Below are 27661 nucleotides of genomic sequence, written 5' to 3'. Positions count from 1 at the left end.
TAAGATCATTAATTGCTGAGACCTGCTCAAGGGCAAGCACTGTAACCAGGCTTTTGTTACGAAATGGTTTAGACCAAAAATGGCTTCTCTTGTGTCCAGAAAGCTGTGCCTGCGTCCAGAAAGCTGTGCCTGCTTCTCTTTCTCTGGGGAACCCCCCCCCCCACCGCTTACAGTACGCCCCCACCTCTTAGGAACCGTGAGTGACAAACTGTCTTTAGTGGCAAGTGTCTCCTGATCTTTTTTTTTTTTTTGGCTGCTTTGGGTCTTTGTTGCAGCTCACAGGCTTTCTCTAGTTGCGGTGAGCGGGGTCTACTCTTCGTTGCAGTGCGCAGCCGTCTCATTGAGGTGGCTTCTCTTGTTGCGGAGCACGGGCTCTAGGCACGCGAGCTCGGTAGTTGTGGCTCGTGGGCTCTAGAGAACAGACTCAGTACTTGCGGTGCTCGGGCTTAGTTGGTCCATGGCATGTGGGGATCTTCCCGGACCAGGGATCGAACCTGTGTCCCCTGCATTGGCAGGCGGATTCTTAACCACTGTGCCACCATGGAAGTCCCTTGATCTTTTTAAAAATTATTATTTTTATTTTTTGACCACGCTGCTGCGCGGCATGTGGGATCTTTGTTCCCCAACCAGGGATCGAACCCGGGCCCTTGGCAGTGAAAATGCCATGTCCTAACCGCTGGACCGCCAGGGAATTCCCTTAGCTATTATTAATCAACAATTAATTATTATTAACTATGATGTGCTTCCTCTTTAAATTCTGGATGGCTAAGACCCTGCCCCCTTCCTCACTGTCCCAGGCAGAAGCCCGGTCACTGCATCCACTGTTCTCACCAGGCTAGAGAGGTTTAAACTTGCTGACTTGGGTCACCAGAGGGACAGAATTCACTGTGTCTGCAAGGGTGAAACCCCAGAGGCAACAGGTTGGGAGTGAGAGATAAAGGGCAGGGTCATGACCACGGCGCTTGAAACCCAGCAGGACTCTATGGGGTCCTCCCAGGCACAAATGTTTTCTATGCCCCCCATTTCTGGTTTGTAGGAAATAGGCTTCTTTCGGCCTCCTAGGCCTTCCTGAATATCGAAGAGCGGATTCAAACAGTTGCTAATCAGGGGAGTCATGAGTGCAGAAACAAAGGGGGAATATCAAGAAGCTGTAGCGCAGCGACTGAAGCAGGGCCCTGGTTTCGCCTCAAGGGACCATACCTTTGAGTTCTTCTGCAGGAGCTAAGGCCCCAACCCAGGTGAACGATGGTAACTTCAGGCTGAGCACAAGATCCCTGGATCACCCCCACCACCAACCCCCCTTACCTCACCACCAACAAATCAGAAGGAAGTCACACACCCTACAGCCCTCACCCCACATTTTGCCTATAAAACTTCTCCTTGGAAACCATGGAGGAGTTCAGAGTTCGAGCACCGGCCACCGCTCTCCTTGTTGGGCTCTGCAATAAACCTTTCTCTGCGCCAAACTCCAACTTTCCCGTTTGTTTGGCCTCACTGTGCATAGGGCACAGGAACTTGCCTTCAGTAACAGGCTGGGCTCCCACCACGTGGGTTTGCCCTTGCCTGCAGGTTCTGAAAGAGGACATTGCACAGGGGTGGTGCAGTGCACACTGGCCAGGTGGCCAGGCCCAGAACACCCTGAGGCAGAGGGCCAGCCACGTGTCAGGGGTTGGGGAACTGGGCTCCTGGGGGTCCCCAAGGGTCTCATGGCACCGTGGAGGTGTCCGCCCCCCAGGCCTCTGCGGGGTAGTTTGGGTCCCCGCTAGCTGGGTAACTCCGCGTGGATCAGGTCTGCGTGCCCTAGGCGGGGGCGCACCCGTGGACAGGGTGGGCCTGGATCCTTGGTCCTGCGGGGCGGTCGCGGGGCTCGTGCGTCCTAGCGCTGGTCTGCGCGGTGGCCGCAGGGGCCATGGACCGCGCGGGGGTTCCAGGACCCGCAGGGCCTGGAGTGGGGACCCGGCACTGCGCGCCACGGGGCCCTAGGGAGGGCTCTCCCGGTAACTTCCAGCCCGGCCGCTCCTCTGCTGGCACCCCTGCCCCTGCCCACTCTCGGGGCGCCGCACCAGTATGTTTGCTCCGTGGGAGTCCTTGTCTGACCGCCTCGTACTTCAGCGGCGCCGGGAAGTGTGGGTTAGAGGCGTGGCGCCTGGCCAGGGGGCGGACCTCAGTGGAGTGAATGAATGGCGCGAGGAACCGAAGGATGAAGGCCGGACGGCGCCGCAGTGCCCTACGGGGTAAAACTGAAAGTGCACGCCGGGTTTTGGAGGGCGGCCGCCCACGTGCCAGGAGCGCTGAGTGACGTGGCTGGGCCGCCCGCGCCGGAGGTGCGGTCTGCATTTTCCCTGTCCCCCGGCAGGGGCGGGGGGGCGGGCCCCGCACGGATGCCCCACCTCGGCCCCGCCCCCTTCCCGCCCCGGCGCAGCGCGGGACCCGCGGGTTCCCAGTCGCGCTGAGGTCAGAGGGAGGCGGCCTGTCGCCCAAGCGGAGCGCCTGCGCCGAGCGGGGCGGTAGCGGAGCAGAGCCGGAGCGTGGTCCGAGCCGAGCGGAGCGCAACGCCAGCGCGCGGCGGAGACGCTGACCCCGCCCGGCGGCGGCAAGCCCGGCATGGAGGAGGAGTGCCGGGTGCTCTCCATTCAGAGCCACGTCGTCCGCGGCTACGTGGGCAACCGGGCGGCCACGTTCCCGCTGCAGGTACGCTTACGTAACCCGGCGGTGTCCCCTCGCCCGGCCGTTGCGGGCCCGCGAAGGGGTGGCCGCAGCCGGGCCGCGTGACCTTGGCCGGGCAGCCCCAAGGGTCTGGAGCGCGGGGTGCCCAACGCGGGCGGGGGAGGCAGGCGCTTTGCGGGGGCGGGGCTTGGGGCCGCACTTGGACCCTTGCGGGTGGGATGGGGCAGGGATGCGGGCCTTTGGTTAGAATGAAGCCCCCGGCGCGAGCGGTGCTCACCCACCGGCCCGACCCTGGGGACGAGAAAATGCGGCGTCGCGGCCGGAGACCCTGCGAAGGAGGGCGCTGGGTAGGCAGGTGTAGGCACTGCTCACCTGGTGGGCTCCCCATGCCGTCCCCGCCCCCTGTGGGTCAGGATGCTGGCCGGGAGGAGGAGGAGGAACCCCGCAGTGAGGCCCCGGGCGGCAAGGGTGGGCTCCATCCTGCGATTGGCCGTGCCGGGGACGTGGTCCCGGGCAGGGGACGGGGCAGAGAAGGCCTACCTGCCGGTGTTGGCTCTGGAGAAGAAGAGCCCAGCGGCCAGTTCGGGCCCGTGCAGGGTCTGGCTTTAGAAGCCGCTTGTTACATGTGTCAGCCTTTCCTTACTGGGGTGCCCGCGGGCTTCCTCCTGCCTCCCCCTCCTGTCCTCGGTCAGGGGCTCACCGTCTCTCTGGCTCATCAGCCGGCACCTGCTGCTTCCTGTCGCAGCCCCGAGGTTACGGTGGGGCGGCCCTTGGAGGGGCAGGGGGAGGCCTGGGTGCAGTGGGGTGTCATGATGGGGTGTCAGTATTGGGGTCCCTGGTACTTCCTTGCCCTGTGGGCTCAGGAGGAGGCTGGGCGTCCGGGCAAGGTGGTGGCTCTCTTGGACCACTCACCTTTGGTCCATTGTCCTTAGGCCCCATCTGTGAGTAAGGAGCCGGTGTCGGGCCCCTGCTGTGTGTGCCCGGTCCCTGTTCTGGGCCCTCAAGGACGTGAAGGGCCACCCACTCACAGTGGCCTGTGGGCTGTGGGCTGGCTGGAGGGACCCTGGGGAGGGTTGGAACCACCTCAGTAGAGATTGAGGGCCGACCTGAGGCAAGCAGGAGGAAGCAGTGGAATGAAGACTGAAGGTGGAAAGGTACAGGGGTTCAAGTCCAAGGGACCTGCCCAGCCGCCACTGATCTGTGAGCACCTGTGGAGATCATGTGAGGTCCTTGGCCCTCCCGTTCTGACCAGTGGGGCTGCAGACCGCGGGGGTAGTCAGGGTGCGCACTTGCACCTGTCTGGAGGCCCCATCTCTTCTTGGTCACTGATTGCTTGGGCAGGGCCAGTGCGGTGGGACGATGCTGGGGGGAAAGCGCAGGGTCCCTGAAGCAGGGGCAGACGGGAAGGTGGAACCAGGCAGTTCCCCGGCAGATACCGGTGGCAGCCGCCCCCCCACTAGGAGGGAGCCTGGGGAGCCGCCCTTCCCAGAGGTGTGCAGAGGTGCGCAGGCCTCTGCTGGCTTCCCTGAGCCTCGGCCTCTCCCTCCTCTCCACCCGCCTGCGGCCACTCCCTTCTTTCTCTTTCCCTGGGGCAAACTCTTTCTCTGCTCACCTTGTTCCTGAATTTCCCAGCACTTAGCCTCAACTTCCACACCAAAATGTCCTTTTCCAGTTACTTGACGGGGTGCTCCCCTGGACCACCCACTTGGGGAAGTGCCTCTTAAGGACTGAACCTCGGTTCTTACCTGGGGTCTCCCCAGTGCCCAGCATCTTTACCTGTGGGCTTGAGGGACATAGGTAGGAGGTTGTCATCTCCCTCCTCTGAAGGGGTTGGGGAGAAACCAGTTTATATGTGATGTCTTTTTAGCTGGGAAATACATGCAGTCAAGCATACATCTTGGTAGAAGGTTACTGCTAATCAGGAAGAACAGATATCTTAAGTTAATGATTTTAGTGCTTTTCTAAGTATAGGAAGATGCAGGAATTTGGCATCATTGAAATTCTTTCTGAGATATGCATCTAAGTATCTTAGGGCCTGTTTACCTAAAGCACAGAGTGCCTCCCAGGTTTTTTTTTTTTTTTTTTTTTTTTTGCTGTACGCGGGCCTCTCACTGCTGTGGCCTCTCCCGTTGCGGAGCACAGGCTCCGGACGCGCAAGCTCAGCGGCCATGGCTCACGGGCCCAGCCGCTCCGCGGCATGTGGGATCCTCCCGGACCGGGGCACGAGCCCGCGTCCCCTGCATCGGCAGGCGGACTCTCAACCACTGCGCCACCAGGGAAGCCCTCCCAGGTTTTTTTTTAATCCTGAATTCTTCAGGTGGGCGACTGAAGTGGGTTAGACTTAGGCCTGTATCAGTTGAACCGGAAGTGAGCCAGGCTCTTTGTTTTTCTTTGTTCACACTCCCCTGGAGGCTTAGGAGGCCCAGGAAGAGGGGCAGGTCTTTAGCCCGTGACCTTGAGGAAGCTCCCTTCCACCTTGAGCCCTCTGGTGCTCAGTTGCCTCATCTGTAGAATGGACACGGCGCCTGCCTCACGTCATTTTGGGGCCAGGGAACATGGGAAGGGTGAACGTCTCTGGGAGATGCCTGGGAGGCGCTGGCTGCTGAATGAGGTGGCCCCAGTGCCCGAGGGTGCTTTTCGTACCCCTCACTATGCAGGAAGACCAGACAGGAAGGTGGTAGGGCTGGTGGCAGCAAGGCTTCCTGGGGCATCTCGGGGAGGCCAGGACCCCCCTCAGGACTGGATGTGGGTTAGGGTTCCTTACGCATGTCCTTTGCTCTCATGACCTCCTCCTCCTAATTACAGAAATAAGATGTAGCCTTGGAGGCTGGAAAGAGCTGAGGAGAGGGAGAAAGTCAGAGAGGGTGGCCCTCAAAATGTGTTCCAGTGCACTTCCAGCCTGTGGATTTGTGAGACAGTAAACTTTACTTTGCGGCTTGAGCGCTAACACGGTCCCTGTTTGAGGTCCAGCTTGGGGCACACAGTTCAGCCCATAACAAGCGCAATTTCCAGAGATGCCTTAGCTTGCTAACCACTTAGTGCCTCCTCACCTGGAGTCCAGATTTCTCCTGGGTCTGCCTCTTGCTGGGGCCCAGGCTGCGGAGCCCTTGTAAGTACTGCAGGACACTCCATGGGGTCCCATGCAGGCATTTTGCTCCCCTCCCCATGTGTGAGCTGGATCAGGGAGAGGCAGGGAGATGAGTGGCGCTGGCCCGCAGACCCGGCTTGCACCCCGCAGCCTTAGCCCAGGATGGGCTGGGGGTCAGTGGAGCCTGGAGGTGGCCTGCAATCCCTGCACGATTCCAGCCAGCCGTCCGTTAACTCCACAGTTCAATCCACTGTAGGCTAGAAGGAGCCTGTTCGGAGAACTTTAGAAGTGGCACAAATCGGAGGTTTGATTAAAGGCCCAGAAGTTGACACGACATCCAAAAGCTGTCCTTTTTGGGAAGGATGGCACTGGTGGCGACAGGCTGCCTGTTCAGCTGCCGCTCCTGTATCTCCCTCCCAGCCCTGCGGCCAGGTGCTTTTCCCGCCAGCAGCCGCTCTGCTGGGCGGACAAGCCCGTCTGAAGGTGTGCAGCTGGCTAGGCAGCTGGCTTCGGCCGGCTCTGTGGTCGCCCCTCCTTCTGAGGCTGTGTCTGGAGTTTGGCACTACTGCTTTAGGCACGTGTGACCTCTGTGGTAGGGGTCACCAGAGGCTCACGGTGCCTCCTTGAAGGGCCATGCTGGGGGCAGGGACATTACATTATGGAATTCTGTGGCCTTGAGATTCTGACTTGGGACCTTAGCTCAGAACCCACTTAAACACCACGTCACCAAGATGGGAAGGCAAGACCACAGGCGGCCCCGGAAGATGGTTTAGGGGGACATCTCAGTTTGGGGCCTGCAGAAATCCACTTCATTCTCTGAGTTTCCTGGCCCCTCGGTACAGAAGCAGAACTGAGACGTCTAAGGGGGCTGGGTGGAGACTCTGTTTCTTTGTACAGGGACCCCAAAGCCAGGCCTGAGTGCTGGCTCAGACACCCCGCAGGAAGAGGCAGGCTGGTGGCAGTGGGTGTGCTGAGAGGCCCCTGGCCTGGAAACCTGGATACAGGCCCCTCCCTTGCCTAGTGACATGGCCACAGGAGCTGAGCAGAGGTGGACGGTCCTGGGGTGTTAGAAGCACATGTGCACGTGTGGACGACTCACCCAGCGTCTCCTAGAGGCTCGTGCCTGGGTCCCAAGGAGGCGCTTCAGACCATAAGGAGTTTATTTCCAGCCTCTCACATTGAAGAACCCTCTGAACCACAAGGTGGTCTTCTCCGGAGGTGTCTTGATTCGTGGTCAAAATACCTGGGCCTTTGGAAAGTCTTTACATTTTTTCCTTAGAATTCCTGGGATAAAAATGACCTTCGCAGCAGAACTGCATTTGGAAGATACTGGAAGAATGTCACCTGCCCTTTAAAAGACACAGTTTTTGCCTTCGCATTTTTCATGGTGACACATGCATTGGCAAACAGTGTGAGGGAGCCGATGCCCCAAGCACACCTCCCTCTGGCCCCACTCCGGCCACCCAGCACTTCCCGGGGCGGGACGCACTGGGGCCGGAACCCTGTTCTGTGCTCTGCAGGCCACAGGAATCTGCTCGCTCCCCTCTGGCCTCTGGAAGCCCCCATCTCATCCACAGTGTGTCCCAATCCTGGAACTTGGGTGTTGCTTCATTATTTCTCTGGCCGTTTATTTTCCCAAGAACGTCCCGAATTGCTTAATATCTTGGTTTCCTGACTCTCGTAGTTTGGGACTGAAATTTCTGTTATTCTTCTCTGCCTCTCATGCAGAAAGGCACGAACTTAATTGTCTGTGGTGTGTGTGGGTGTAGCATGTGCGTGAGCATGTGCGTGTGCGTGCTCAGGTGTGGGTGTTTGCGTGTGTGGACACCTGTGCAGTCGTGTTATGCGGCACTGCTGTACGCTTGGTAGCACCCTGTGTTGTGCTGCAGTGACCGCCCCTCACAGGGACCTCTCTGGAAGCGTCTGCCAGCAGGTGGCTTCCGGGACTGCGCACAGCAGGGACAGTTGGCTGTGGGGCTCAGGGGCTTGGATGTCCCCTGGTGCTCAGCCACTCGGAGCTTTTGAAATAAGGTCACAGAGTGATCCGGAAGAGTGATGCCGAGGAGGAGAACAAATGGAGTTTCTCAAGAAGGAGGGAAGGAGGTGTCCGGCCACAGGCCTTGGGCTAGAATCGCACGGTCAGCCGCGGAGGGGCAGCTGCTCCCTCCCCTGCTGACCCAGAGCTGCTTTCCTGTCCCCCGTCTGATGCCAGTGCCACTGGGAACTTGGGGCGAAACCCCTTCATTTATTTAGGGCTTTGCAGTGCGGCCCAGCTGAACATGACCAGCTAGTGTGCAGGGCCTGGGAGCCGGGGCGGGTGCGCTGTGCTGGGAGCAGGGCTGGGGCTGGGGTGATGGGGTCCGGGGCTGTGATGCTGAGGTGAGAGTGCCCGTGGGGCGCAGGTGGCCTTGGGACTTAAGGCTGCTTCGGGGAACACAGGGCTGTTTCCAGTAGGAGTTCCCATTGGAGACTGGAGGGTGGGGGTTGAGCTGAGTGGTAGGGCTGACCAGGGATGGGTGGAGTGAGGGACGCCAGGCACCCAGCCCTGAGGCCTTTCAGGCCCATCACAGGCATGGGGCTTTCTTGTGTCCCCTCTTTCCTAAAGCTGATTTCCTAGGAGAGCGACTAAAGGTGTTGCAAAACAAGCCACAGTGAGGGTTTCTGAAGATGGTGAAGTGACCCCTCTCGCTGCCCAGCACTGACCCTGGAGGAACCAGGGTGGTCTGAGCTTCCCCGCTCCTGCCGTCAGCGTGCTCTGCTGAGTTAACGGCCGGGTCTCACTGTGTCCGCCTGGCTGTCAGCAGCGAGTTGATGATGCCGCAGCCGGGCGGGCAGCCGGGAGCGCATAACCCCCGCAGGCCGCGGGATCAGAGCATGGCTCCCAGCCCCCCAGCACGTGTAGCTGCCCTCGGGGAGGGATGCTCTGCCCGCAGAGGTGGACAGGGGTCTGCGTGGGGCGAGAGGCGGGGGCCTCTGTGGACGGCGTCTTTGGCGTCCCTGCTCTTTGTGGACGGACGCCTCTGGCGCATCTCGCCGCCCTCCCCCACTGTCCCCAGGTGCGCCTGCGCATCCGTCGTTGGGGTCTCCCCTGCCCCGGGAGAGGGGTGGGAAGCTGGAGCGTGGGGTTGCGGGGCAGCGCCTGACGCCGGGACCTCGCCCAAGTGCCTCGGTTCTGCCTGTGCGTCTCGGTGGGCCTCCCGGGTCTGAGACCGCATCCCCGGCGTTAGCTGTGCTCACGTGGTCACGTGCGGACCTGCACGAGCCCAGTGGGCAGCAGGCCGAGGCTGAGGCTCTAGTTCCTTCTGCTCTGGGAGCCTGAGGCCCGGCGTTGCCCCCCAGCCTGCATCCCGAGGCCCACGGGCCACAGCTGGCGGGGAGCTCAAACTCCTAAAATCCCCGCAAGTCCAGGCGCTCCAGCAGAGGCAGAGAAGGCAAGGTTTCCAGCAGGGGCTTGGGGCCAAGAGACCTTTTTCTGCACTGAGGAGAGGAGCTCACAGAGGCCAGAGGCGACAGAGCTTTTGGGGCTTCAGAAAGCAGCGTGGAATTCACAGGCGGTGGGACGTGCAGCCTGCGGTCTAGGCTTCATCCCACGGCAGCCCTCGAAGGTTGGGGGTCAGTGAGGTGCATCTGGGGCCCCGGGGCCAGGGGAATATGGCGGCACAGAGACTCCCACGCTGGGAGTGAGGTCTTGAAACAGGCCCTCTTGGGCCATCTCTACAGAGAATTCCAGGAGCATCTGCCCCTGGCTGGCGCCGGGCTGGGGACGGTGGAGGAGGGGGGGAAGGGGGGAGGGGAGAGGCCAGAGGGGGTGTTTCTCCTTATCTCGTGAGGCCTCACTTCCCCTCCCCTCTTTCTCTTTTTTCTTAAAATGAGTCTTGTTGCTGGTAAATGGTGAAAATAGCAGGGGTGGGGCAGGGCCAGTTTCCCAGTGTGAGTAATTCCACCGGCTGCCAAGCTGAGTGGGAAGACAGGCTTGTTGGTTCCCGAGCCCAGGATGCGGCCACAGCAGTGAGTGAGCCTTGCCGTGAAATGCAGTAACTCGTGGAGGAGTGTGTGCTGGGATCGTTACAGACCTGCTGATGTAAATATAATTGACATCAGCGTGAGCATTATGGCTGCACAGCTGCATCGCTCCTCGAGGGGCCTCCGAGCTCAGGGCCAGCGGTGCACGATGTCTTCTCGTTCAGAGCACGCTGACTGCCTCTTCCACCCCAGCCAGAGAACTCTGCTTTGCTTTTTGTTAATTGAAGCATAGTTGATTTACGATATTGTGTTAGTTTCAGGTGTACAGCGCAGTGACTTCGGTTATACATATATATTCTTTCAGATTATTTTCCATTATAGTCTATTACAAGATACAGGATATAATTACCTGTGTTATACAGTGTTTTATATGTAGTGACGTGCTCCCATATTCCTAATTTATCCCTTCCCCGCCTTCCTTTCCCCTTCTCTAATAACCACACATTTGTTTCCTGTGTCCGTGAGTCTATTTCTGGTTTTGCATTATTTTTTAGTATCCACATATATGTGATATTGTCTAATATTTGTCTTTCTTTGTCTAATTTCACTTAGTATGATAATCTCTAGAGCCACATCCCCATTGCTGCAAATGGCAGTATTTCATTCTTTTTTATGTCTGAGTAATATTCCAGTGCGTGTGTGTGTGTGTGCGTGTGTGTGTGTGTGCGTGCGCGCGCGTGTGTGTGTGTGTGCGTGTGTGCGCGCACACACATAAATAAGCTCCAAGAGAACAAAAAACTTAACTTTGTTCAACTCTGTATCACAAGACCTAGAAAAGTGCCCAGCACTGGGTAGGCTCCTGCGAAGTCTGAGTTAAGTAGAAGAATGAATGAGTGAATGAATATATATACACACACCACATCTTCTTAAACCAGTCGCCTCTTGATGGACACTTAGTTTGCTTCTGTTGACGAAAAATTAATCCGTCAATCTAAGAAAGAAATGGAAGATTTTATTCTAGCCAAATTTGAGGATTATAACCCAGGGAGAGCATCTCAGAAAGCTCTGAGAACTGTTAGGCCTGTCAGAAGTCAAGACACAGTTACATACATTTTTGGAGACAGCTGGGCATCAAATGTCATGTTATTGACAGTTTACATGATCCATGTGACCCCTCACAAGATCAAGAAGGAATGTTATCTTTAAGGAATTGTCTTGTAGATGCCGGGAGAATGTCACTCTTTACGGCTGAGCAGGGATTTCTGCCGACGGGGAGGTTTGTAGATGCAGATATGATACAAAGCGTGGGGGGGGGGGGGCAAAGGGCAGAGGACATTTTTTTTATGTTGAAATTTTTCTTGTCTTGCCATAAAATAGGAAGTTTATTTCATACTTCCGTGTCTTGGCTACTGTAAATAGTGCTGCTGTAAACATTGGGGTGCATGTGTCTTTCCGGATTAGAGTTTCCGTCTTTTCTGGCTTTATACCCAGGACTGGGATTGCTGGATCATATGGTAGCTCTATTTTTAGTTCTTTAAGGACCCTTCATACTGTTCTCCATAGTGGCTGCACCAATATACATTCCCACCAACGGTGTAGGAGGGCTCCCTTTTCTCCACACCCTCTCCAGCATTTGTTATTTGTAGACTTTTTTTTTTTTTTGCGGTACGCGGGCCTCTTACTGTTGCGGCCTCTCCCGCTGCGGAGCACAGGCTCCAGACGCGCAGGCTCAGCGGCCATGGCTCACGGGCCCAGCCACTCCGCGGCATGTGGGATCTTCCCGGACCGGGGCACGAACCCGTGTCCCCGGCATCGGCAGGCGGACTCTCAACCACTGCGCCACCAGGGAAGCCCATTTGTAGACGTTGTGATGATGGCCATTCTGACCCATGTGAGGTGGTACCTCATTGTAGTTTTGATTTGCATTTCTCTAATAATTTGCGATGTTGAGCATCTTCTCATGCGCTTGTTGGCCGTTTGTATGTTTTCTTTGGAGAAATGGCTATTTAGGTCTCCTGCTCATTTTTTGTTTGGCTTGTTTGGTTGGTTTTTTTTTTTTTCTATTGAGCTGTGTGTGCTGTTTGTGTGTTTTGGAAGTTAAGCCCTTGTTGGTCACATCGTTTGCAAAGGTCTTTCCCATTCTGTAGGTTGTCTTTTTGGTTTGTTGATGGTTCCCGTTGCTGTGCAAAAGCATTTAAGTTTGATTATGGCCCATTTGTTTATTTTTGCTTTCATTTCTTTTGTCTTGGGAGAAGAGAACTCTGCTCCTAGAGGGTGCGTGTGAGTAGGCTGGACTCTCCTGGGGCTTCCACCCACACTCGATGGGGTTGTGCAAGGGTGAGCCAGGGGTGAGCTAAGGGGAAACAGAACGGGGAGTCTTCACAGTTGGTTGATTTCCTTTGCTATTGTCACTGCTCTTGCTTAATAACGGTTTGCTCCTGCATTCTTTTGTTCCCTTAAGATCGTTAATTGCTGAGAGCTGTTCAGGGGCAAGCACTGTGACCAGGCTTAGGTCACACATGGCTTAGACCACAAGTGGCTTCTCTTGTGTCAAGAAAGCCATGCCTGGTCCTCTTCCTCCTGGGACCCCCCCACCCTGTGTGTCTACGGTCGGGACTTAAAGCTGAGGGGTGGGGGGATGTGTAGGGCTGTGTAGTGCGGGTGCTGGGAGCAGTGGAAAGACCACAGCTGCTTCTGGGGGCCCCCCTTCTGCAGGTGAAGAGCGGTGCTGGGGTAGAGTGACCAGCAGAGGCAGGACCCTCCCCATCTCCCAGTCTCTTCCCCTCAGTGCTCAGTCGGGAGCCCCTGGCTGAGCAGGGATGTGATGTCCGGGGTCGCAGTCCCAGATCCCAGAGCTGAGTACAAAATGTGTGGGGGGGGTGTTGAGCTGAAGACTAGGTTTTAACAGCAGACACCTCCTTTTTCTGGGGTCCAGGGGCTCCCATGTTGGAGCCTGGCCCTGTGCCCCGTCTTCCTGCTGCGTCCCCCGGCCCTGCCCTCACACTAGCCTGTGATGCCAGTTCATAAGCTGCTGGTAGGTGAAATGGAGATGCCAGCCCAGGGGCTTAGCGCTGTCGTTTAGAAGCGGAGAACAGCGGCTTCGAATGTGCCGGCTCTGAAGGATTAATTATCTGTGCATGCGGAAGCAGTGGAGCAGGCTATTTTGAAAGGATTTTCAGGATGTTTGTCATCGTTGCTTCAGATCTTGTTTCTTTGAAGTCGATGAGAATTTAGGGACCTGGAATACCGCAAGCTCTGTCTAGGAGGCCGTGAAATCTGGCAAGTAAAGTTGCAAAGTGCCAATTTTAAGTTTCTAGTTTAAGAAGACTTGATTTTTGCTTTATTACTTTAAGTCCTCATAATACTTGCTTGAAAGACGTTGAAATACACGTCATAAGCGTGTAGCTCCACATGTGTTCACAGAGGGAGCGCGCCTGGGTAACCACCGCCCCCGGGGAGAGCTGGGGTGCGGTCCTCGTCTGCACCCAGGCCCCCCCCCAACACCCCGAGTCACTACCGTCACCGCCCGGAGAGACACTATCCTGGTGGCCAGGGAGCTTTGCCTGTTTGCGATGTTGAGGTGAGACCTGAAGGTTGGTTGGTGTTGTTCAGGTGAAGAGGGAGGGAGGGTTTGGGAAGTTACTGGTGCACAAAAGGCACGCACAGCCAGGGCACAGTGGCCGACGATGGGGCCCCTGGGGCAGCCACGGCCCGGGGTTTCCATGCTCTCTCCCCGACCTCCGTCTCTCCGAGAGCTTCTGCGGGTGGGGGCCCCGCTCTCACCTGCGTCCCCCCTCCGCAGGTGCTGAGATTCTCAGTTACCTGGGCTGTGCAGCGTCTGTTTCCAGAGTTGGTGGAATTGCTCACCTGCTGCGTCTCCTTCCCTTTCTCTGTCCTTGAGAATCAGTTATAAAAGGACCCCTGTTCCTCATTTTTGCGGTTTCCAGGAGAGAGAGGGCCCGAAGGCCAGGGCCCGCGTCTCGCTGGAGTCCCCAGTGGGCGGCATCTCCTCCTGCAGCAGTGAGCTCAGCGGTTGGCCCCACTTCCCACCCCGCAGGGCACTGTCTCCTGCTTCCCCCGTGGCTGCCGGCTTCCCCCAGCTTGTGTGGCTCCTTTGGTGGGGTCTCTGGTGGCCCGTGTGGAAGTGAACTTCCCAGCTGAGACCCGGCTGGGGGTGGGGAGAGGACGGAGGGGACTGGGCACCAGGGCCGGGGTGTAGAGGGGGGCGCCCGTGAGACCGATGTGTGTCAAATGAGCGAATACTCATCAGGCCCTGCTCTGTGCCTCGTCCCGAAGAACAGGGTCGCCGCTTCCCTGGGGGGTAGGGCAGGAGCGCCGTAGGGGGGGAGGGGCGGGTCCAGGAGAGGAGGAGGAACTCTTCCCGGCAGGTGCCAGGGTGGCTCAGCGCCAGCCCCTGGGGCACCGTGTGCGAGGCGGAGAGGGGGCCGGCGGGGGTGGGAAATGGTGGGTCGCGTGGGAGGTTCCAAGAGGCCGCGCTGGTGGCCTGGGGTGGGGGGCAGGGGTGCCGGGATGCCGCCTGGTGGATGACGTGGCCTTCAGCTCAGCCCCCTCCCCAGAACCCGTGGGTGGGAAGACCCTCCCCCAGCGGTGGCGCCCACGAAGACTCAGCTCCCGGCAGGCAGCGAATCCGGTGCCGGTCGGGGCTGGTGGCTCCAGAGGCAGGCTGGCCCTGAGCTTGTTCGCACTGAGTGTGGGAAGGCGGCCGTGGTCAGAGCCCACGCGTGAGCCCCTTGCCTCCCCAGGGGTGGGGGGACACGAAACAAGGCCTGAGTTGGTCACCTGTGCTCTGCCCCTCGGGGGTGGCCGCCTGGTGCCGCAGGACGCGGCCGGGCCCTGGGTGCCGCTCACGCTGGGTGGACTCCTGGGTGTCCGGCCTCGCCCGGGGGGGTGGTGCTTCCCGGCTGTACCCTGAGCACAGGGCCCCGCACGGGGGTCTTGGGGCCGTGCTGGCCGCGTTCCTTGGGCAGCTGGGGTGGCCGGCCGTGTGGAGCGAGGCAGTGGATGCTCTGAGAGGCGGGGAGGGGACCACACTGCGGGGCCCTTGTCCCGGGTCTGCCCACGGCGATGGCGGTGAGGCCAGCCTGGAAGAGGCCGGTGGGGCCTGGCGGGGGTCCTGGGCCCTGATGCCCACCACCTCTGAGGACCGAGGGGGCCCACAGGGAATGTGACTTCTCCCGCCGAGGGATCTGCGGTGTCCTGTACCTCAGTTCACCCGAAGGAACCAAGACCGATTCAATGCAGAAAAATAGGAAAGTAGAGATACGCACAAGGAAAAACCGCTGTGGGACTTTGCGTGTCACGAGTGCACGCTGTCAGACTTGTGGAGACGTCCGGCCGTTTTAGACACAACCTCTTGTCCCCGTCATGAAGCAGGGGGGCTTCTGCTTCATAAGCCTGACTTTAGCTCCGTGCTGGCTTTACCTTTTCTCCAGTCACCTGCTCTGACTGCTGGAAGGAACTTTCTAGACCTTGTGTTCGGGCTCTCTCGGCACCAGAGCGCCACCCCTCCCCTCCCTTAACCGCTCTGCCCCCGGCGCCTCTGGAGAGGCTGGTGGCCCAGGTGAGGGGGCCGAGCCCCGGCGGCCAGGTGACCTGAGCCGGGACCGCGTGAGGCTGGCCCTGTGGGGTGGGGTCCCTCTCTCGTCCGGGAGCGGGTCTGTGGCTGCGATCGCTTAGGACCTTTGGCTCCGGGCTGGGTACTTTCTTTCTCCCCAGCTGGCACGTGACGATGCAGGGAGGGACTGGGAGCCCTTGGCCTTGCCCGCGCGTTGGGCTGGGGGCCGGAACACAGACGACCTCGCTGCCCTGTGTCCCGACAGATGGATGCCTTGCTGGTCTCTGTGAGCACTTCCATTTGGTGGCATTTCCGGAAGTGATGTGCTGAGTTCCAGCGGGCAGGCAGTGGCCTCTGAGCCCTGGCCCTTCAGGGGTGCCTGCTCCCCGAAATGTTTCCCGTCACCTCCACGCACGTCACCGGAAGTGCGGGTGCTGAGGCTGACCTGGGGAGACCCCCCCCGCTTCCTGTCCTCCACGTCTGGGACCCTCCAGCCAGCCCTAGGCTGGGTCAGGCACCTGCCGTGGGTCCCTGGAAGCCCACCAGCTCTCTTACACCCGCTCCTTCTCTGTCCGTCTTGCAGGTTTTGGGGTTTGAGGTCGACGCAGTGAACTCTGTCCAGTTTTCAAACCACACAGGTAAGGCGTCAGCCTCAGTGGTCCTCGCAGAGCTGAGCGTGGGCGTAGGACGCGGTCCCTCACCTTCCAGACGGGAAGTGGAGCCAGGGGTGTGGTCCTGGCCGAGGCTGCACAGCACGTGACACGGGGCTCAGGGGGCCTGGGTTTGCCGGCTGCGTGTTTACATCAGTGTGGCTGCTTCGGAACTGGATGGCCTGGCGGGTGACGTGACCTCTCGGCCCCCGCTTTCCTCCGTGAACCAAGGACGGTGATCCTCGTACCTGCTCTGGGCCCCCCCCACCTGGGTGGCACTGTGGACTGGGTGGGGAGCAGATCCCAACTTTCTCGTGAAAGCCAGAGCCTCGGGGAGCTCGTGTGTGTGTCTCTTCGTGCACGGGGACCCCAAGGATTTCTGTGCACAGAAAGCTGTGTGATCGCTGCCGCCTCAGGTTCGTGAGGGTCACAGCCCTTGGAAAGCCCCCAAGGTGTCAGGCGAGGGCCCCGGGCTCCCCACCCCCGTGGCCTCAGAGACGCCCTGACCTGGGATCCCTGAGCTGGTGCTGGCAGGGGGACAAAGCCTCTCGGTTCTTGGAAACATTCCCACATCCCTTCCTTGAAATGACTCTGAACCTGACGGAATCTCAGAGCACAGAAGGTCCCAGAAACTGCTGGCCGAGTGCCGACCAGATTCGCGGAAGGGTGCTTCCCCTTGGCCTGATTCTTCCGGGTGGGGTTCTTGGAAGGGAGGGGGTGTCACAAGTCACCAGCACACTGGGTTCAGATGAAAAGGCTACAGTTCCCACTAAGAGTCCTTTCCTGCCTTTGCTTTCGGAGGGCTGGGCACAGTGACATTTGGACACGTTCCCAAAAGTTGTCAACCCAGTGAACCCCTTCAGAGCTTACGGGTTTTACTGGCTGTTTTAACTACCCTCTTTTTTTTTTTTTTAAGTGAAAGAGCCAAGTTGGCTTAGACATTAGATGATGAAGCCCGCCCCCCCCGCCACCCCCTGTGCCCCCCGCCACCCCACCCCCGCTCCAGGGCAGCGCTGGGCTCTGAAGCAACAGCCGGTGTTCTGTGGTTGTTCCTTTAGCAAGAGTTTCCTGTTACCCAAGATCCGAGCCCTTGGACGAGCGGCTGGAAGAAACTGGACGGGGCTGGAGGTTGGCGGGTGGGGCAGGGCCAGGCTTCCAGGCACGTAGGGTTTGGGGTGTGACCTGCTGCCAGGCCTGGTGGTGACCCCCTGGGGGCGCAGGACCAGGTGCCTGCAGCAGACGTGCAGGGAGGAGCCGGGTCCCTCGGGGTCACCGGCTCGGCCTCTGGGGAGTTTGTTTTTTCATCTGTAAACTGTAAATTGGGTGGGTTGGACAGAGGACCAGAGTGCCCCTGTGTTTCAGAAGGGTCTCCTGAGTTTGGAGAGGAGAGGCTGGGTTGGTGGGGGCCAGTAAAAGGAGGGGGCCCGAACCTTCTCATCATGTTAGGAAGCTGGCTCGCCGGGCAGGGGGCGACCCATGCTTGAGACCTGGCGGGGGCTGCCTGCACATCACAGGCTGCACTGTGTCCCCTCAATTCACGTGTCAGAGTCCTAACTCCCAGGACCTCAGATGTGATAAGGTCTTTAAAGAGGCAGTTAAAAGGTACATGGGGTCATTGGGGTGCCCCTGCTCCAACCTGATCGGTGCCCATGGAGGAGATTAGGACACAGACACATGCCCAGAGGGGCAACCACGTGGGGACGCAGGAGAAGCCCGCCGTGGGCTCTCAGAGCAACCAGCCCTGCGACACCGTGATCCCGGACTCTGGCCTCCAGAACTGTGGGAGCCCCTGTGGGTCTTGGTCACAGCAGCCCTAGGACAAGAGAAGTACACGTGCAACGGAGTCAGACCGCACGGTGTTGGGGACTCCCTGGCCGTTCCGTGGCCACGACTCGGCGCTTTCACCGCTGAGGGCCCCGTTTCAGTCCCTGGTCAGGGAATTGAGATCCTGCAAGCCACGCAGCGCAGCCAAAAAAAAAAAAGAAAAGAAGAAAAAGAAACCACCATGTCTGGAATGATGTTTGGAAAACCAAGGGGCAGGAAGGGCCGTTGTTCCTCCCTCCTGGGCCGATGGGATTTTGTGGCAGCAACACCTGCGGGGACACAGCCAGAGGCTGCCAGCTCTTAGCAGACACCTGAGCCTTGGGGGACAGCCCTGCGAGAGATGGGTCACCTCGCCTTGGTGGACCCGAGGTGGATGGGTCACCTCGCTCTTGGTGGGCGTCCACCAGAGCCCACGCCGTCCTGGAGAACTGCTGACAGGTGTTGTCGGGTGTTGGCCCTTCCGCGGCAGGAGAGCCCTCGTCCCACGGGCACAGAGGGCGCCGCAGCCCCTTCTCCAGGCCCACAGCCCAGCTGGTGCGGGACCTGCAGGACAACACCCGAGACGGCAGGGAGGGTCTGGGGCTGTGGCCGGGATCTGCTTCCCGTGGTCTGTACTCGACTCTGCTGTCATAGAAGTCAGCCCTCCCCGAGGCTGTTACTTATGTACTTAGGAACCCGTCCGTTTGAGTGGTCCCTCTTGGCGTAAGGGCTGCCAGGATGGACTTGCCGTGGGCGGGCTGCGGGGTGTCCCTGGTGGGGTGCGCCCGCCCCGAGGGACCTCGAGAGGGCCTCCTGCCTGCCCTGCGTGCGCTTCACCCGGGTGCCTGTCGGGTCAGGAGCCCCGGCCACAGCCTCTTTCTGGTTCACATTCGGCTCTTCGTCAGGATTTGGCCCGAGACTTGGATGAGTTGCAGCTCATCTTGGATGGAGGTGGGGATGCAAGGAGCCCCTACCTGCCAGGGTGCGCAGGTGACAGTCTTCAAGCAACTCAGCCTGGATGGGGGACGCGCACAGGAGAGGCTGGCAAAGCCAGGGACCGTGACATGATGGGGACGCTCCCAGGTGCCCCGCCAAGGACAGGGAGAAGTTTCGCAGCCCTGCGTCCTGTCGGTGCAATGCAGGCTGCACAGGCGTCCTCAGGCGGCCTGCAGAGATGGGCCCTCGCTGCACCGGGTGGGAGGGTGGACCCCGGACTCAGTAATAACAACCCCAGAACGTGTCGGAGCCAGACGCGCTTTCGGGGGGGACCTGCCGAGGGCCGTGTCGCCCACGTGCCCCACGTGTCAGGGCCTGTGTGTTCTGCTCTCCCTCCACCAGGCTACTCACACTGGAAGGGCCAAGTGCTGAACTCAGATGAGCTCCACGAGCTGTACGACGGGCTGAAGCTGAACGACGTGAACAAGTATGACTACGTGCTCACGGGTGAGGCCCAGGGGACGGGGTGCCCACCTGGGGTGGGCTGGGGAGGCCCGGAGCACCCCTGACCTGGGCTGCTACCTGGTCCCTGCCTCCCTGCCATCAGGAACTCAGTGGGGCCCTAGTGACTGCCACGTCCAGGTAGCATGACCTTGGGGGTCCTGGCTGTGCCACGTCTCCATACCGGGGTTTCAGCGCTCATGGCGGGGAACAGGTGGGGTGTTGGGAAGGGGTCTGGGACAAAAACACCCAGATAGGCAATACGCTGACACCTGATGTGTTGGTTTCATTTACAAACCCACGTGGTTGCATTTATTTATATACGTGGTTAGAAGTGAACGTGCTGATTGTGGAAAATGGAAAAGAGGAAGGAGAGCAGTCCTCGTACACCCGCGGCTACTTCCTTTCCTGTAAAAGTTAACGTTTCTGTTGGGAAGTGCGCGGTGTCCCCTGGTGCGTGCGGTCGTGGGGGCACCTGTCTTGGCCCCGGCTGCGGGGTCTGGGCACTGCCCGCCGTTGTCCCCTGGTGCGTGCGGTCGTGGGGGCACCTGTCTTGGCCCCGGCCGCGGGGTCTGGGCACTGCCCGCCGTTCTCTGGGCAGGTGGGCTTGATGTGCCGTTGCCGTGGTTGGGTGACGAGAGTTCTCTGTCCCTCCCAAAGGGTACACGCGAGACAAGTCCTTCCTGGCCATGGTGGTGGACATCGTGCGGGAGCTGAAGCAGCAGAACTCCAGGCTCGTGTACGGTGGGTGCTGGGAGCCCCAGGAACGGGCAGCTCAGCCTCCTTCCTTCTGGGCGCCCCATCTTCACGTTCTGCTCCTCCCAGCACACGGGCTCTGTCTGGGGACGAGAGCCTCACAGGCGTCCTCACGGTGAACCTGGCGTCTGTCTGGGGCGGATGAGAGAAGCTGGTGACCACACAGGGCTGTGATCAGTGTCAGGGTGGGGTGTGTGACCACCCGGTCACTGGGTGGGGTGAGGGACTCCCCAGGTGGGGCCGGACAGCAAAATGCAAAATGCCAGGTAGGAGGTAAATGAGGACGGGAGGCCGTGCTTTCCCATTTTAGTTGCGTGTGTGAAACTTAACAAGTCAGATGTGGGGCACTCCTCTCAGCGCCGCCGCTTTTGCTGATAAGATGCCCTTTGTCTTCTGCAGTGTGCGACCCCGTGATGGGAGACAAGTGGAACGGAGAAGGCTCCATGGTTAGTGCTTCCCCGCGTTGGGGTGCGGGCCGTGGGGCTGTTGGCAGCACTCTGAAAGTGTCTGCCTGGGCGAGACACTGCTCTCGGGCCAGAGACACGTCCTTGTCCCTTGTCGGGAAGGAGGGGCCGGGGCTGGCAGAAGAGGTTTCCACGAAGGGCCCCAGAGGAGGTGTTTCAGGGCCTCGCATCCCTGTTGCAGCTCTAGCAGCCGCAGATGAGTTGCAAAAGAACGAACATGGCTGTTTTCTAATCCAATTTCAGGTGTGGACACTGAGCTTTGAATTTCCTCTAATTTCCACGTGTCACAGAATATACTGTTTTTCTTTGGACTTTCCCCCCAACCATTTAAAAACATAAAAGGCACTCCCAGCCCACCAGCCACACACCAACAGACTGTGGGCCTGGGTTCCCGACGCTGATGTGGGCTGAGCGGGCGGTGTCATCGCACGGATACGGTGGAAAGCCGCTAGTGGGGGCCTGACCTGATCGTCAGGGCGGATCGTCAGGGCTGGCTGCCCCAGCCCTGCCTCGGGACCCCCTGGAGCCTTGGGGTCCCCACAGCACGGGCCGCCCTGGCCTCCCTCCCTCACCCCTCACGCGTCAGCCCGGTCCTATCTTTTTCCCGCAGTACGTCCCTGAGGACCTCCTTCCAGTTTACAGAGAGAAGGTCGTGCCGGTTGCAGACATCATCACCCCCAACCAGTTTGAGGCTGAGTAAGTCATTTGAGTCGGCTGGAGCAGTCAGACCCACCCCCATCCCCATGGGGAGAGTGACAGGGACCCCGCTGGAGAGTCCCAGTCTGCGGGGCAGGGAGCTGCCAGCCCACCTGAGCGCCAGGGCGGGCACTGGTTGTCAGCAGCAGTGGGCAGTCGTTTCCCCCCGACTCCCTGTGGTCATGCTGGTCCCCGAGCAGCGAGAGCCTCTGGGGACAGAAGGGGGCAGAGGCGCTGTGGCGAAGCCGGGGGTGCACGTGGCTGACACGGGCGATGGGACGGGGAACCCACGCCAGCTGACGCGGGCCACCGCCCCGGAGCTCTGAAACCCACATCCCAAATCTCTGCACGAGGTTAAAAGGACCATGCCGGCCCCGCTGCCCAGCGCCATGTCTCCAGGGGCCTTTCTTGGATGCCCGCCCCCCCCCATGGACAGGAGAGCTGGGCACCCAGGGGGTTGAGGAGTGGCTCCTGGGGCCTTGGGGCGTGAGCGCTGCGGTGGGTGTGTCCGCATCGCGTTCGGCTCTGTTAGGCCGGCAGCGATATCCCCTCTGGCCCCGAGGCCACCCTATAGAGTAGGGATGGGGCCCCTGGACTCTTGGGGGCCTGGGGTTCCCTCACCCGCGCCTATCGATGCTGGGGGATGGCGGCTCACCCGGAGGTCCCTGATGGTTGGTGGCTCAGGAACGTAGTGCACTGAGATTTGCCGCTGTTTGCGAGGACGCTGGCTGCCCTCAGTGGCACCGTGTGCTGTGACCGTGCACGGCCGTCCTTCCCCGTTGTTATGTGTAAATGTTAACCACGGTCTGGAACTTCAGCCCGCCCCCATGATGTGTGAGTCCCTTTTCACTTTTTAAATTTATTTTTATTTATTTTATTATTTATTTGGTTACGCTGGGTCTTGGTTGGGGCACCCATGTGGGATCCGGTTCCCTGACCAGGGATCGAACCCGGGTCCCCTGCGTTGGGAGTGCGGAGTCTTACCCACTGTGCCACCAGGGAAGTCCCGTGAGTCCCCTTTCAAACTGACTCTTGACTGGTCCCCAGACACGGTGGCCGCCTGGTCCGCGACGGCGGGCGGGGCCAGCCAGTTCCCTGTGGGGCGGGAGGGGTCACCCGTGCACCGCAGGTGGCCCTGGGGCTCTTCCGGGCGATGGCTCAGCTGTGCTTGTCTGCCTCCCAGGTTGCTGAGCGGGAGAAAGATCCACAGTGAGGAAGAAGCCCTAGCGGTAAGGAGGCCGTCCTGCGCCTGGCGTGGGGCGGGCAGCCCGGCTCACGGTGGGAGGCACAGCCACACGCCCTCCGGCGGAGGAGACGGCACCTGTGTGGCCAGCGTTGGCTTCCCGTCAGCCAGCCACCGAGGCCCGGGGAAGCTTTGCAGATTCCGTTTCGGCCCCTTTTGGTCACCTGCAGCCTAGTGCCTGCTGGGTCTGGGTTCGCCCGCTGCCCATGTCAGCTGTCTCTGGATGAGCGTCCGGGGCCGTTGCAAAGCGCCGCACACGGGGTGGCTGAGCAGCAGGGCTTTGCTCTCATAGTTTCGGAGGCCAGGAGCCCAGGCTGGCCGGCTGGCCCGTGCTGTCAGCAGCCTGTAGGGAGAGTCCTTTCCTGCCCCAGCCTCTGGAGGCGGCTGGCAGTCCTCGGTGTTCCCGGGCTTGTGGGCACACCACCCCGGGCTCTGTGTGTGTATGCGGGGTGTGTCTGCACGCACGTGTGAGAGTGCATGTGGGGTGTGTGTGTGTGTGTGCGTGGGAGGATTCCTTGCACGTAATGGACCCGTATCTTTGGGGGCTGGCTGGGCATTTCTGGAGTCCACGAGGCAGGATTCCGGAAGGGAAGGGCGGGCTGGGCCTCTCAGGCAGGAGCTGACACCGCAGCCCTGGGCGAGGTTTCTGCAAAGCTCTTTTCAGCCTTCCCTCGGTCCTTGCCGAGGGTCCATAGGTCTCCTGCTGGGATTTAGCTTCAGGTGGGGTCTGCCACCCCTGCGCTGCATGCCCAGAGCACCAGGGGCTGCCAGGGCCTCACACCTTCCGCGTCTGGGCCTCTTCAGAGGCCGAGCTCACTTCACGGTCCAGGAAACACACACTTGGAGGAGCCAGGTCCCTGGGTCAGAGCTGGCGGCGGCCAGTCGTGGCCACCCCTGGGCCCGTGGGGCTGTGTGTCTGTTTCCCCGATAGACGGAGGGCTCACTGGGGCAGGAGAGCAGGCTGGGAGGACCCCCCTTCCCTGCTCTGAGGGCCTTGCTCTGGGCTGGCACAGCGGCTGGGGGGTCTCAGAGCCAGGTGACCCTGGGGCAGGAAAGAAGCAGGGCCGTGGGCACAGTGACCCCATCTCTAACACACCTGCCCAGCTTGGGAACCAGAGGAAACTCACGGTACCGAGTGCAGGGTGGGTGCTGGGCTGGTGTCACACCTCGTGTGTGTGTGGGGGTGGTGTGCATGTGATGTGCGTGCGTGCGTGTGGTGGAGGGGGTGTGTACGCGTGCACTTGGGGCATGTGCACGCGTTGTGTGTGTGCATGTGGCGTGTGGGAGTACACGTACGTGCATGTGTGTGCTGGGGGTATATGCGTGCATGCAGGGTGTGCGCATGTGCACACGTGTGTGTGTGTGTGTGTGTGGCCGGGGACAGCCTGTGCTCGCAGGGCGTGTTCACAGGCACTTCTCTGAGGCTTTTGCACAAGGAAAACAGGACCACCTACAGCTGTTTAAAAAAAAAGCCACCCAAAGTGACGTCTGTTCCTCATTACCCGGTGACCCTCTGGCCGGTTACCTCCCCAGCCTGCAGGCCCCGGGCCGGTGAGGGGAGGGTTAGTGGTGGCGTCACCTCCTGCCTGATACGAGGCCTCCCACCTCCCACCCCTCCTGAGCCCCAGTTCACCCCAGTGAGCATTTTCCCCGGCGTGCTGCTGGGGAGGGGGCGGTAGATGTTTGTTGAATGGCTAAAGGACTGCATAGTTTCCCAGGATGGACAGCGTGGAAGCGCTCATCGCCTGATGGTTGTCGGGCACGGCTCCTGCCGCCCCGGAGCCCAGGCGAGAGGAGATGGTGGCCTGGCTGGTTGGCTCCTTCCTCCGGGGTTCAGGCACAGACGGGGTGCAGGTTGGGACCGATAGACGTGCACCCTTGGACTTGAGGCTGGAGGGAACTGGGACGGCTGGGACCTGGCAGAGCTGTCACTGCTGGGCAGGGGCGGGGCCCACGGTGTGGCCCCTGTTGGCTGTCTCTGTCCCATCCAGGCAGATTGTAAGAAGCTGAGGGGCCGTGGGAGACGGGGTGAGGCCGCCGGGCCCCGTCTCGGGCGGCCACGCGGCGGCTGATGCGCTCCCCGTCTCGGGCGGCCACGCGGCGGCTGATGCGCTCCCCGTCTCGGGCGGCCACGGGGCGGCTGACGCGCTCCCCGTCTTGGGCGGCCACGCGGCGGCTGATGCGCTCCCCGTCTCGGGCGGCCACGCGGCGGCTGATGCGCTCCCCGTGTCCGGTGGCCGCGGGGCGGCTGATGTGCTCCCCGCGTCCGGTGGCCACGCGGCGGCTGACGCGCTCCCCGTCTCGGGCGGCCACGCAGCGGCTGATGCGCTCCCCGTGTCCGGCGGCCACGCAGCGGCTGATGCGCTCCCCGTCTTGGGCGGCCACGCAGCGGCTGACGCGCTCCCCGTCTCGGGCGGCCACGCAGCGGCTGACGCGCTCCCCGTGTCCGCAGGTGATGGACGTGCTGCACGCGATGGGCCCCGACACGGTGGTCATCACCAGCTCGGACCTGCCGTCCGCGAGGGGCAGCAGCTACTTGATCGCGCTGGGCAGCCAGAGGACGCGTAAGTCCCCGCCCGCACTGGGCTCCCTCCCGCCCTCCCGCCGCCTCCCTCGAGGCTTCCGAGGTTTGGGTTCAGTGGAAAGAAAATCAAGCCTGACTCGGCAGGTGGCCAATCTCCCCAACTCCCGACAGCTCCAAGAAAGATCAGACTGAAAACAGAGCCAGGAGAGGTTTCCGTGAATCGGGTGCGGGGAGCGTGGGGTGCTGACTGCTCCCCCCGCGGTTACCACGCGGGTGTCTGTGACCGTGCTGGCGGCACACAGATGACGTCCCCTCTTACGGGCTTGGGGGTCACGTGGACCAGCCCAGCTGGAGCCCGGCTCCTGGGGAACCAGGTGTCCCCAGGCCTGCCTCCCCCCAGCCCCCCCACCTCAGAGCTGATGCCGACATCGCTGGGAGGACCGTTCACGCCCTGCTGTGTCAGTCGTTCAATTATGCTGATGCCGCAGTGTAAAATGACACAGAAGACTGGGGTCACACCAGCTGCCCCGAGCCGTGCCAGGTGTAGCTGTCACCACCCCCTCTGTGTCTGTGCAAAAGGACACTTACACACCCAGATACACTCACAGATGCACGTGCATCCACACACACTCACGCCCACGCACGCACCCCGACCTCAGTGAGTGAGCACGGTTCCTCCAGCTCTACCCCCACCCCCATGGCTCCCATCACACATCATCGCATGTTCTGGCCCCTCGTCTTCAGGCTGCATGGTGTCCCCCAGGCCGCCCTGACCCTGTGGCCCTCCGGGGCTCCAGTCTCTCACTTTCTCACTTGGGACGGGCAGCCACTGGGAGGCATGGGGGATCCCTGCAGGCTGAGCCCCCTGACGCTGTGCAGGGGAGGGCAAGCCGGTTCCCGGGCCGCGAGGCCTCTGCCAGCTGCGGGTCTGGGGGCCCAGCTGCCGGACGCTTCCCCCCAGGGACCCCCGACGGCTCCGTAGTGACACAGCGCATCCGCATGGAGATGTGCAAGGTGGACGCAGTCTTCGTGGGCACCGGGGACCTCTTTGCCGCCATGCTGTTGGCGTGGACGCACAAGCACCCCAACAATCTCAAGGTCAGTGGGGCACAAATGGGAGAATGTGTTAAGAACCGGAGGGGTCCTGAGCCAGATGAAAAGGGAGGGCTTCGCTGAGGATGCCAGGGGAGCTGTAGCCTCAGCAACTCGGGGTCTAGACGCGTCATGCAGGAGGGAAATCCAGTGACAGCTCGTCCTAAAATACAGCCGCTGCAGTCAGACTTGCTGGAGACCCCTCTCTTCCTGGGGATCGTCCCCCCTGCCCCCGCTTTGTGTGTGAATGTCCACAGTGCCCTCGCGTGCTCAGGCGCGCCCATGCCCTTTGATCTCCTTCTGGGCAGCCGTCCTTCCCCTGGGGGGCAGGCTCGCACCCTCCCCAGCAGTCAGTTCCATGTTGTGAAATGCATGGCTGGGATGGGGCCCTTCCCCTCACCTACGGGCTCAGGGGCGAGCGCCGAAATGCTGTGGTTTCCCCACGCCCCTTCCCTCGAGGGCGGAGGGTGAGCACGGATCTGCTTCACGGCCAGCTGGTGCCCAGAGGAGGCCTCGCCGGTCGCCCTCAGCCCACCCCAGATTCAGTTCTGCCCTGGGTCCCAGCGTTGGGGAGGGAGTCCACTTGCCTCCCCAGCCTGAGAAGCCCTGAGTTTTTAACCTTGAGAGGCCAGCAAGCGATGACGTTGGCCAGCTCTGGGGCAGGAGCTCTTTCCCGTGTAGATTCTTTATAACGGATTCCTTCCAGAAACGCTTCTTAAGCACCTACTACACGCTAGGCGATATTGACAGAGCTGCCTGTGTCCATTTAGTGCACAGGCCTCTCTGCTCAGCTCTCCCGGGATCTTTGCAGCGACAGCTCCGTGACGGGGGGAGCGTGGGATTGTGGGCCCCCAGTGCCTTGTCAGTGGGCAGTCCCGCCCAGGCGGCCTGGGGGCGGGGGGCTCAGTGTACTCTCCTCCCTGCAGGTGGCCTGTGAGAAGACCGTGTCGGCCATGCACCACGTTCTGCAGCGGACCATCAAGTGTGCACAAGGTACCACCTCACGGGCTGGCAGGGGTGCAGTGCTGCGCTGTGAACAGGGCTGTGGCTCCCGCCATCTCCCTGGCGTTGGCCTTTAGGGCTGGGGCAGGGGGCAGCGCTGTGGAGCTCCCTGCTGAGATGGGAACTCGGGTGATCCGGAGCATTGGGGGCTCTCACAAAGGCGAGGGAAGGACAAGAGACGGATTCGGGATCACTTCTGCTGGCTCTGTTCCCATCATTAATGCTCTGCCTGTTCTGCAGCCAGGGCTGGGGAAGGACTGAAGCCCAGCCCGGCCCAGCTGGAGCTGAGGATGGTCCAGAGTAAGAAGGACATCGAGAACCCGGAGATCGTCGTCCAAGCCATGGTGCTGTGAGGGCCGCGCGAACCCACCTCCTTAACGCCCAGTGTTAGGTGTCTCCGTTTCCATCCTTGTGAAAAATGTAATGTCTGCCTTAGAGCTGTGACCGAAACTTGGTATTTTTTTCTTCTTTCGTGAGTGTCCAGCATCCACTGATCTTCGTTGTGAAAATGTGCTGGTCGTGCTTTTTAAAAATAACAAAGCGATCACAGAAATTTGTAATTCGGGACCCCAGCTCCCCTCCCACAAGGCTCCTGGAAAACCAGCTCTGTGTTTACGTCCCGAGGGCCTCCTCCCCGGGCTGGCTTGGGGTACATGGTGTACCCCCGTCCTTTGTGCAAGACCCAGGGAGGCCCCTGGGTC

At 60.5% G+C, this 27661-nt stretch overlaps 1 protein-coding gene across 1 annotated transcript; it reads left to right on the top strand.

The window, feature by feature from the left end:
• Positions 1-2462: 2462 nt before the first annotated feature.
• PDXK (pyridoxal kinase) lies at positions 2463-27661 on the top strand. The gene is made up of 11 exons (XM_082839335.1): positions 2463-2691; positions 15877-15931; positions 19085-19189; positions 19844-19927; positions 20339-20385; positions 21014-21099; positions 22283-22328; positions 24795-24906; positions 25828-25964; positions 26885-26951; positions 27201-27661. The coding sequence occupies exons 1-11, from the start codon at positions 2605-2607 to the stop codon at positions 27311-27313; spliced, it is 939 nt and encodes a 312-aa protein (XP_082695461.1). The 5' UTR covers positions 2463-2604; the 3' UTR covers positions 27314-27661.

The sequence above is a fragment of the Leucopleurus acutus genome, assembly GCF_964270905.1.
Source record: "Leucopleurus acutus genome assembly, chromosome: 5".
Taxonomy (NCBI): domain Eukaryota; kingdom Metazoa; phylum Chordata; class Mammalia; order Artiodactyla; family Delphinidae; genus Leucopleurus; species Leucopleurus acutus.
Note: the sequence above shows the minus strand (reverse complement) of the source record. Positions and strands in the feature narration are given on the sequence as shown.

Coding starts and splice junctions, on each gene's coding strand:
- PDXK (XM_082839335.1), top strand. CDS start 2,605: ATGGAGGAGGAGTGCCGGGTGCTCTCCATTCAGAGCCACGTCGTCCGC. Junction 15,932..19,084: donor CCAGTTTTCAAACCACACAG/GTAAGGCGTCAG, acceptor TCCCTCCACCAG/GCTACTCACACTGGAAGGGC. Junction 26,952..27,200: donor GACCATCAAGTGTGCACAAG/GTACCACCTCAC, acceptor CCTGTTCTGCAG/CCAGGGCTGGGGAAGGACTG.